This window comes from Daphnia pulicaria, chromosome 1 (genome assembly GCF_021234035.1).
Source record: "Daphnia pulicaria isolate SC F1-1A chromosome 1, SC_F0-13Bv2, whole genome shotgun sequence".
NCBI lineage: Eukaryota > Metazoa > Arthropoda > Branchiopoda > Diplostraca > Daphniidae > Daphnia > Daphnia pulicaria.
The window spans coordinates 11,539,895-11,550,558 of record NC_060913.1 but is presented as its reverse complement, the minus strand read 5'-3'; the positions used below and the strand labels follow the sequence as shown (position 1 = coordinate 11,550,558).

Sequence of the window (10,664 nt, the reverse complement as noted above, 5' to 3'; positions counted from 1 at the left end):
GATTTGCATATTTGATGGTATCACGTGTAGACTGAAGATTACCAACAGGTTTTTTTCCGTCCCCAAAGACCCAATGTGGTTTTTCTAAGTGTAAAGAAAGGAAAACCTCCAAAGTTAATGCGCAATTCTGGTCAATAATTGGACGTGAAGGAGAACTTTTTTTTCTTCAAAATTGGCTTCTTGGAATTCGGAGAATCGGATTTTTCTTTCTCTATGAGGAAGTGGGGATTGGAGCAAAGAGGATTACCACAACATCAATAGTCCTTTCATACCTGGAAGATCGAAGAATAGACGCATTATTTGGTTACGAGATGTGCTGCATCATCCAAGGTGACCCAAAGCGATCATCTGAAACCTCATTTGAAGCACATCAAGGCCAAACCAAGCAGCTCAACAGCCCAATAATATTTTTCTCCGTCTCGCTTTATGGCCCCCCTCCCATATCAATTACCAACAAATATTCCCTGTGGTCTGAATCCAGGGTAACTGATGATTGCTTTTATTGCGTCGAGAGTTCCAGTCGGCTCCTACCAGTCGTATAATTACAGGAGGGACAAGGCGTCACGCCACTTGGACACAAGTTGTAGATTTTGGAAGGCCTTGACGCGTCTGTAAAGCACTGGACAGTCCATGGAGATGCAATCACGCTCGATGCGAGTGTTGCCCGTGCAGCTCTGGCAAAGGCTGATCAATTCGGTGTAATCCTTCTCCCTGAGACGTTGCATAGCTGACAGCGAGAAGGCGCTAGTTTGGCGACTGGAACCACACGCGGCGCACAGGCCATTCGTCAGGATGGGATCGTCGCACAGGAGACAAACTGACGAGCCAAAATACTGGGAAATTGTGGCTTTTCGCGAGTTACTGTGTTCACTTGGCACAGCGGAAGTTGGCGGTGCACACGCTCGCGGAAGACTTTGGTACCTGCGATTTCGACAAGGTCTCGTGATTGATCAAAAATTGTATTTCTAGAATTCCATCAACTTACCACGAAAGGACGTCAACACCCAAAAGTCCCAGGCATCTCTGCAGCGCAGGGATAATAGCTCGAGTGATGTAATAATGGGCGTTCAATCGAAGGGAAGTGTCAATCAGTAACTGATTTGCTGGAACTACCAAACGAATAAGAGGGACTCCAGGTGATCCGTAAACAACAATATATGGAACACGCTCGCCGATACGCGGTTCGGAGCGCCGATCAATCCTCGACTGCTGTCTAAAACAAGAAATTAAAAGATGAATTTTGAAAATGATCCATCGAAAATTACAAGGGGTTGTCAACTCTATTACCCCTCAGATTTTTGGATAGTTTTGAGGGATGTTTCCAACGTTGGAAACCAAGGAAAACTTGAAAAAAGGTTAAAAGGGTAGGGCCATTATTTGACTTGGGAGAAACGGCAGGAAAGTTAGGAAAGGGGAGATATTTGGAAAACCCACGGAACATTTGCAATTTTTCTATTAGAAAAACTGGAAAAAGGGGCGGATCAGGGGTAAAAACCAAGAAAGAGTCAGTAGCAAAACTAGCGCAAGTAGTATCCTGCATGGAAACTTTGACAGCCGCTAGGGGTTCTACGCAGGATACTCGTAAGAACCACCTAGCGGCTGTCCCAGTTTTCATGCAAGAACTTCAGGCAACGCAAAAGTAGCCATATTCAAATTTCGCGCGGACATCGATAGTGAAATCTGACAACGTTTTCGACGTAAAAAAGGGGGGAGTAAGGAAAGAAAATGTGGTAAAAAGTGGGGTATTATCTTGTAATATTTCCAGTTTTTCCAAATTTTCCAATTTTTCTAATGGAAAAGGGGGAAAAAGGTATAAGAATAAGAAATGGACATAGAAAAATTGGAAATTTGTGGACAAAGGTTAGAGAGGGAACAGTACGGAAATTTAACAAGAATACCACGCTGTTTTGGTTACTTCACTGTGCGTGGTAATAACAATTTTCTAGAAAAATTAGAGTTGACAACCCCTCGGAAAATTACTGACTTGGAAATCTCCAGTGCTGGAACACACGCTCCTGGCTTATAGCCTTCACGTCCGCGAAATTCTTTAGCAAAAATGAAATCTTGCAAGCTGTTGCGGTTTTGCAGAATCTTGGTGAATTGGCGCTGCACATAAACTTTCACTTTACTGACGTCGCACGATTCAAAGAGCACACGCAATGAACGTTCCAGTAGCTGTTTCGTTAACACAAAAAAATGTCAGTCCTACTTAATCAGCAGAACAGACAAAAGCGTTACTATTTTACCTTGACAACAGCAGGGCAGCCGTCACGACGCACAGTCTCGATGCCTTTCGCTTCATATACCGGTTCTTTCTGATTGACTGATTCGTATTTGTAACCAACGTATCTCTTCTTAGTCTGCGGGATGCCAAACAGAAAATGTTTGTGAATTTTCGAAATAATTTGACGCAAATGTTTCATGAATTTTTGTTTCTTTACCTGAAGTATGCAGGGCTGATAAACTTTCTCAAACTTAAGTTTGACTGGTTGAGGATTGGCTTGAGTAACAGCAAGTGCAATTTCGTCCCCGATTTTAAATGCTTCTTCCCGACTTCGGCCGGGCAGTAAAACAAAGACGGAATCCGTGTCACCGTAAACCACACGCGCTTTCCATTCCGATCGCTCCTCGATTAAATGAATTGCCCGTTCCAGGGTTTCACGACCTTTGCTGACAACACTGTCACCCAGTTCCACGCACGGCATGCGACCCGAAAAGTTGGCTGAAGTGTACCCGTAGGTAACGTTGGCAATAAGTTTGAGCCCCAATTGGCGTGACTCAAACACCCGACGTAAGGTTGTATCGCCTTCATATTCTTTCATAGATTGTTTAACCTATAAAATGGGAACGGATAAAAATTTTGTGGGAAATTTGAAATTATTTTTTACTAACTTTAGGAAATTTTAGAAACGTTTGACTAAACATACCATTATACGCGTATTGAGAATCTCGCTTAACATCTGAGGTATGATGCCTGTTCTAACCTCCGGTTTAACGAAAACTGCTCCGGCCGGTGATATATTTACTAAATCTTGTTTAACCAATTTTCGGACTACGGCGGGTGGAACGAGTAACTGAGTGCATCCGAATTCAAACGGTTCGTTTCTAACAAGATAATCTCGTCATGTTTTCAGTTGTGGAAAGATTTGATACAAAATTCGAAGCGTACTTGCCCAGTAGTTGAGTTCGGCCCAGACATGTGGAATAACAGTAATTGTATGCAATAATCATCGAAGGGTACAGCGACTGAAAATCTAAAACCAGCACCGGATCTGTATAAAATCTGTTGACATTACACAAAGCAGTCCGATTAAAAGAAGCCATTCTCGAAACAAATAAAATAACAAATACCGTACTTGGATTCGGGTTCCAGGATCAGCGGAAGCCATTCAGGGGCTTTCATTCTTGAACGCTGTACAACCGATGGAGAAACTGCGATGAAATTTTTCGGCTTAGCTAATCTAAGCATCATAGATTCAACACGATACTTTTAGGAATTAAAAAATGTAAGTTAGACTCATATTCTCAATGAAATTAGCAAACGTTTCTACTTGAGATCCACGAGTAAAAACTTCGTAAAACTGAATGCCGAAGAGACGTGCAAGTTCACTGGTTCTGCCGATAACATCTAATTGTTCCATAAGTTCCATATTGCCCCGGACACGAGAGACATAGTGCTCAACTACTTGCCATCTATACAAGTGGAATATTAAGCATAATTCTACCTAAAAGCTTTCAGCCAATTTACTTACCGGTCATGATTGCTTTTCCACCAGCGAGTCAGTTTTTCAAATGGAAAAGTGGACACTCGACGATGAAGAATATGAAAAACCATGTTTTCAAATGTATAACTTTGGAGTGCAATCTACCAAAAGAGAAAATGTGACATTGAACATTTGTTGATTATGGTAAGAGACTTCAAACCTCGACTCGAAGAATCCGCCACAAGTTAAGAACGATGCGGCCACCTATAGTGATGTCAGAATTCTTCTCTACCATATAACCTCCTTCAATGATGTCTTCGGGAATTCCCCCATGGCGGTCTGGATATGCTCCCGGTATCCGAGAGAGTTGATTCTGAACGTGTATTCCGAGAACGGTTCCACGCTGCAGTAAATAGCCCCAAGACAGCATTTCAATCTGCATGAATTCCAATGTGAAATAGGTCTCCAGATACTAGTTAAACAAACATTACAACAACTAACCTCATAGCCAACCACGATATCGGGATTCCAAAAGTTAACGAGCTTTGCTAGTTCCTGAAACAAGTCAAATTCGCTAGTGACCGAGATGACTTCAAAGTTAACAATAGCTGTGCGATTCAAAAGCCTGCTCCTCTGGTTTGGTCCTGGAACGTCTTCGGGGTCAACAATAATCACGCCAGTCACCATCTCAGGTGTTGGACTCTCCAAAGGCACGTCGTTTGTAATAGTGTAGAACAAAGCCATAACAGTGTCAAATTCTGGATCTGGTCGCAAATTTTGCCGCGTTTCAATGTGAAGTTCCACGCTCAAAATGGTCAAATATTGGTACTAAAATAAAATTTTTTAATTACATCACAGTCATTAAGACCAATAAATATAAAAGAAAATTTAATACTTGATGGACAGCTTTTGCTTCGAGGCAATTTCCAAAGGATACCCGAAAGCCGAAACTATTGTTTAAAGATGCCGCTTCTAACTGAGATCGATCACAAACATTTTTTTGTTTTTCTGCTCTTTCACGTTTTTTCGTTGTGACTTCCGATGAGCTGGCCACATCAGAAGATTCCCGGGCATTTTTGTCTTTTAACCATTGAACGACGGATTGTCTACTTGGAGGGTCGGTAAGTGACGCCAGAACGACCGGAAGATTTGCCTCATTTAAATTCACCTCATCAATCTATGGTAACAGTCATAGTTAATATCAATTAAAACACTTTTGGACAAAATCTAGCTATTTCACGATACGCCTACCTGTTGCGAAGTCGTTCCGAATTCTGGCAAGTGGCAAATTAAATTGGAGCCAATCAGTACGGACTGGCGGCGAATGTCTTTTGATTTGATTATGGACGGCAGGTCATTTGCATCGCCCCAAAACGCTTTGCAATTGTCTTTTGATGGAATGTCGTAAATCGACATGGTTGACGTCACCCGCTCCACACTTGGGCCGTCAGTGGCGGTAGTATAGGCTGTTGCTGGATTTAGCACTTGCGGTGGGATCTCTGAACATTCTGTCAGCGGGGTAGGTGGTGTCTCTGGTCGGTCAGTTTCATCATTGCCATGAAGAACGCCACTATTGTCACCGTCCCAAGTCGAATTGGACGAATCACAGTGATCGGTAGAATAGATGAGACTGCTCGAAGGACGCGAGGGATTCACTATTGTTGTATGAGAAGATTTAATTTCAAACATTGACTCAGATATTCTTTCGCAATTTCCAGAACTGTCATCACTTGATGGCGGAGGAATTTGGGACATCTGTAAATTATTGGGAGTTTGAGAGGAGAAATTTAGTTCAGCGTCGCTTACGGATGCCTCATCTTTTATGTCATCTTCGTCCTTTTTTGTTTCATTCGTCATGTTTTTACATTGGGAATCTGCTATTATTTTTTGATCGTCTTCCTCAGTCGTTGAACAGCTGCTATAAACTTTTTCACTGGCCATTTCGTCTTCTTTAACATCTTCGGTTTCTTTCCCGATTTCTTGCAATACACATTCAGTTGATTCTCCATCTGAAATTTGTTCAGATTCTTGCGATTGGATTTCTGATACTGTTCTCTCCTTTAGAACTGTCATCGAGCTTTCTATTTGGCTCATATTCTGGCTCGATTTCAGTTTCTGTGAAAGCAATAGGGTGGTATCTATCAAAGAACTTTTCACATCTTGATATGCTCCTTCCATTTGTGGCACCCTTTTCTCTTCCACATCCGCATCCGATTTTTTCTTTCGTTTTCTACCAGTTTGTTTCTTGACAGTCTGTTGATAAGAAATACTTGGTGGCAGTCGCAGCTTTCGATTGTTTTGGCTTTGGTAAGTGCTAATTTCTTCTTCTAGACTTTTTAATAACACCCGTTTGGAATTGAACTTGATTTTACCACCGCTTGCGCTTTCGTAAGCTGAAATATCTTCCAACAGTGGGCCTATTGCTACTCGCGCATCTTTGATTGGAGTTCCAGGCTTTGGAGGCGATTCCGGCGCATCGAGGGGAAGAGGGCTTAAGTAGCTCATTGCGTATAAGGCATCCGCATATTCACAGTTGTTTGGCATTGCAATGGATTCCGTTTGTGGACTTTTAGTCGAAGCTGATTTGCTGCACACATTACGGGTTTCTGATTGCGTATCGCTACTTATCGAATTATTCACTTGAGGCATTGTCGATGTAAAAAATGAAGCACTAGGAAAACGTTGAGAGCTAGAGGAAGGTGACGTCAGTTTGAGGGTGGTGCCGGCCTTATTTTGCACACTACCGGCTGTTGAATTCGTCGACCGAAATACCAAAGGTTTATATTTGGTATCCTTTTTACTCCTTTTAGAAGCTCCGCAATCACTCGATTCATCGTCCGAACTGTCATCATTGGCTCCATCGACATTTGGTAGAAAATGTTCAGTAAACGACGAACTAGAACTCTCTTCGTCAAGCTCTTCTTGCTCAATTATTTGATCGAGAGTGTAAGAAGCTGAAGAAAATCGAATGTCTTTTGTCCGACTCTGTCCGCCTTACATTATTTAAAAAAATTGGGTAATTGAATTAGATATTTACTGAAAAAAAAAAACTTACAGTGAAAAGAATCAACAGCGTGATCTGATTCTTCAAATATCTGTGACATTTCCAAAGTCTCGCGTTCTTCGTCACTATCACTTGTAGGATCATTTATGCCAGTATTCACTGCATCCGCATCATCCGGAGAAGTTCTGGAATGCTGGGTCCCTAAGATACTATCGTCATCAAAAGGTAAATCCTCAACCGAATCACTACTGGAAATAATATCCAATATTGGGGTTGTAACAGTAAGCCTTGAAGATCTGGAATTTTGTGATCCTACAGCTCTATCCTCAATGCTGGAACTTGGAATTCTGGATGGTGAACTGATAAAAGATCCGTGTTCGTCAGCCAAATCGCAGAGAACATCCAACAGATCAGATTCTTCTTCGATAGGAGTCGCCATCGGTTTCCTTCTATCTGCTGAATCGTGGAAATCAATACTCGAAGCTGACAGCAACGTCTTTTCAACTCCTTCTGGTGTTTCAATTGCTAAGCTTGTTTCCATCTGCTCATTTACTTCGCAAAATGACAACGATACATCTCCCTATAATTGTGACAGACGAAAATAGTTTTCTATTAAACGAATCTGCATTTGGTTTTGAATTGAAGTTACCGCTTCACTAGCGCATTCACGCAACTGCTTGCTTAAGTTTGTTTTGTAAAAGTCATGACTAGAGGTTGGCACAGCACGTGATCTAGGTGGTGAAGCAGGTGGATGTATGTTTTTTAAATTGATATTTTTTATCTTTCGACGCTCTATTTCTTCTTCCCACAAGGCGGCCAGCCCGGGATTCATTTGGATTCCGTCTAGCAAGTAAGGGAAATAAAGTAAAACAACAGTAAAGTAAATGTAAGACTGATTTACCTTGAACATCTAAAGAATTCAGAATATCGCCGGCAAAACAATCGAGTTCCATTTCACACGAACTCACGGGCTCTGCCGTACTTGGACATAAATTCTCGACACTGTCATCTATCCGTAAAAACAAATTACACAGTAGACTTGATGAAACACACTATAATGCCACATGAAACACTATTCAGGCTCACCAGGTTTCCGCCGTGCGAATGCTTTTTTCAAGTGGATGAAATTCATTCCTTGCAAATTAAAGTCCATGAGAAACTGAAGAATGTAAGGTATGTGACCTTCACAAGGTTGGAGAATTTTTTTCAGTACAACTCCATTCTGATGAGAGTAATTGAGAATGATTAATTTTTAAAATGATTAAAGGATGGTATGACGTCAGTATTACTTACCAACAAAAGGTCATACGAATGCTTTCTTGTGTTGGGATTGTAAAAATAAAATTTGAAAAGTTGGTGTTCTTTTCCATGATACCCATAAATTGGAATACCACTAACAAGTACAGCCTTGAAAACATGATGAGACGATGAGTTAACCTGGCCTTGTAAAATATTTACAGCTCTATCAAGAGCTATAACAATCTGATGGCCCATTTTATCAGGTGGAGCTGATCCATCATAAGGGACATATAAATATGGAAACACCCCATGTACATGCAGGCATACTTTATACCCTATATGCAAAAAAAAATTTATATAATGTCCAGTTTCATTTTAGGTAAATTTACGTACCTGTTGATGTTGAACCAAAAATCCTAATAACTGGTACTTTTTTTATTTCTAACCCCCTATATGTTGAGTATCCAAAATCCAATCCAGGAATGGGACTGCTCATGTAATAATCAGCACTAACTAAACGTACAGAAACAACAGGAACTGATTCTTTATCAGTTTCTACCGACGTGTCCATGGTGGAAAAATTTTTGCAAAAAAGTAAGAAAACAACTGTTTTTATCACTTGAGATAGAAAGGTGGAACGTAGATGACAATTTGCCAGGGAATTTTCATTCTATACTGCAAGATTAAATTTGGGCAAAATTGAATATCAGGCAAAGTTTACAAACAGAACCGGGCTTTCAGATTCCCACAAACTAGAGCAGACGAAACTACAAGCTATGTTGTCAAATGTCGTGTTTGAATTAATTTGGAGAAATTTTGGTCCGCTTTCGCATTTTCATTAAGCGCATTTTAACGTGTCTATAAATTTATTTTTGGGTTTAAATTTAGTTTTCTTTCATATTTTATATACATGTGCAACCAATGCGTCCGTTAAATCAATTAAAAAATCATACATAAACCTAAAAAATTTGTGCTTTGATTTTAATTCCAGAAAGTTTGGTGCGATTCAGCAGATAGAATGCTCATCCCTCCATTTTGATGAGACTTTAATGGAGGACCTGTTGGGGAAAAAAATCAGATTACAAGGTGAGGTTGAAGTTCCCAAAGATTTAATTTCAACTTGTAATACTTAAGTCAGACGAAATATTAGTCGGGGATGTTTCTCGAGATGAATCATAAAGACAGCTGGCGATTCCTGGTAGGCGAATGTCCAATAGATGACCTCTCTGAGATGCTAACTATAAATAAATTTGAGATGATAACAAATCGCTAGTTATATAATAATTGAGATAAAATGACGGACCTTTTTGTTCATCGCAAATACTTTGTTGATTACGTCTCTAGCTACGAGAACGCAAAAAACGTTGGCCAATACAGTTTCTTTTACAAAAAGGTACTCGAGGGTCGATCTCTGCCAACTGATGTAACGACTCGTTCCGGTAGCGATAATTGATACCTATGCGTGGGCGTGAAAATATTTTCATAACGGATAAAATAATAATTAGAATTTTTGATAATTACCCGAAATTTATCTTCAACGGAGGCGCGGCTGGATTCAAATTCAGGAGAGTCAAGAAATTCATTTGCGTCTATCGTGTGTAGTGTCGTTCCATCTGATACAACTTGAACCTGTATTTTTTTTTTAAATTCAAGCACGAAATTAAATCAGATTAAAATAATTGTCGTGACATAAATAAGAAGAAATGTTTATAATGTTTATACTTTTCCGGAAAGAACGATTGATAGCCGGTCAATGCGTGTGAGGTTTTGCAGAGCATAAAAATCCCCTAAGAAGTTAAAAACAAAATTTAATTAATTTTTTTTTTAAGTCTCAAATTATTTACCGGGGTGTAGAGTAAAAATCTCTGCATACTCAGGACCCACCAACTTCTTGAATGTAGTTCGGCTAATCTAATTACGAAATCTCTTGAGTAAAAATCTTTGTTTCTTTTTCTTTTCAATTTTATTTTACCCCAAGAGGTTGGAAAAGAAGAGCAAAAACTGCTTCCACTTCTGGGTCCAGTCGAACAGGCCTTATACGGTAGAGATCGTAGAGTAGTTGGCAAAAGTTAAGGAAGACAAACCCAAAAGTCCAAGAGAATATGTCAGGGGCACACATCATGTTCCAAGCCCATGTAGAATACAACAGTCCACCTTTTATCGAATCAGTAATTATTATTATTCGAAAAAATAAATAAGATTCATCCAATATTACTATTAGGTATATACCTAATAGAAGAACGGCGTGCATAACAAGGATGCCGATCGAATTATCTGGAGTCAAGCACGAGATGAAGAAGCAACCGTAGGCCAACTGGAAAAGGATGTGTTGCGGTTCATGCCAATTTTCGCAAGGCATAAAGAAACCTGTGGAGTACAAGTTTACATAAAAATCAATTTGCATTAAATATTTGTTAAAATCCAACTAATACAGGTTTCAAACTTACGTCCCCATGACATGTTGAATATGTCGTTGAACTGTAAACTGTCATTGTGAGGATAAGCCAAGACTGTCTTGAAAACGGGTATGATGTCAAAATCAGTTTTTTCCGTCACATTTTCGCCGCCCATTTCAGATGGCAACAAATACAAAGAATCCATCTCAGGCACTTGTTGTTGACTAAAAAGCGATCCTGCTTTCCTACAAGGATTCTCTACGTGATCTGACGTTGGCTCAACGTGACAAACAAAACGTATATTTAACCAGGTTTTGCTGG

At 40.1% G+C, this 10,664-nt stretch overlaps 2 protein-coding genes across 4 annotated transcripts; both read right to left on the bottom strand.

Annotated features, from left to right (window-relative positions):
* Nucleotides 1–165: 165 nt before the first annotated feature.
* Nucleotides 166–8,689, bottom strand: LOC124339755 (DNA polymerase zeta catalytic subunit-like). Of its 3 annotated transcripts, XM_046792901.1 has the most exons (21): nt 8,567–8,689; nt 8,341–8,460; nt 8,002–8,282; nt 7,795–7,930; nt 7,610–7,717; nt 7,358–7,551; nt 6,760–7,288; nt 4,956–6,697; nt 4,600–4,881; nt 4,206–4,532; nt 3,925–4,140; nt 3,753–3,865; nt 3,552–3,693; nt 3,357–3,487; nt 3,170–3,283; nt 2,928–3,105; nt 2,442–2,834; nt 2,247–2,360; nt 1,985–2,175; nt 986–1,213; nt 166–921 (listed from the first exon to the last, which is right to left on the bottom strand). In XM_046792901.1, exons 2-21 carry the CDS (start codon nt 8,441–8,443, stop codon nt 543–545), a joined length of 5,901 nt encoding a protein of 1,966 aa, XP_046648857.1. In that variant the 5' UTR covers nt 8,444–8,460; nt 8,567–8,689; the 3' UTR covers nt 166–542. The 3 variants fall into 3 exon arrangements, with proteins under 3 accessions (XP_046648857.1, XP_046648856.1, XP_046648858.1); XM_046792900.1 differs by having other exon boundaries at nt 8,341–8,689; XM_046792902.1 differs by lacking the exons at nt 7,358–7,551; nt 7,610–7,717; nt 7,795–7,930; ... (1 more) ...; nt 8,341–8,460; nt 8,567–8,689 and having other exon boundaries at nt 6,760–6,956; nt 7,025–7,241.
* Nucleotides 8,690–8,800: 111 nt separating this feature from the next.
* On the bottom strand, nt 8,801–10,621 carry LOC124321290 (popeye domain-containing protein 3-like). The gene is made up of 9 exons (XM_046784209.1): nt 10,395–10,621; nt 10,177–10,314; nt 9,920–10,101; nt 9,792–9,858; nt 9,670–9,734; nt 9,469–9,576; nt 9,251–9,403; nt 9,077–9,185; nt 8,801–9,005 (listed from the first exon to the last, which is right to left on the bottom strand). Exons 1-9 carry the CDS (start codon nt 10,546–10,548, stop codon nt 8,929–8,931), a joined length of 1,053 nt encoding a protein of 350 aa, XP_046640165.1. The 5' UTR covers nt 10,549–10,621; the 3' UTR covers nt 8,801–8,928.
* Between the last annotated feature and the right edge of the window lie 43 nt (nt 10,622–10,664).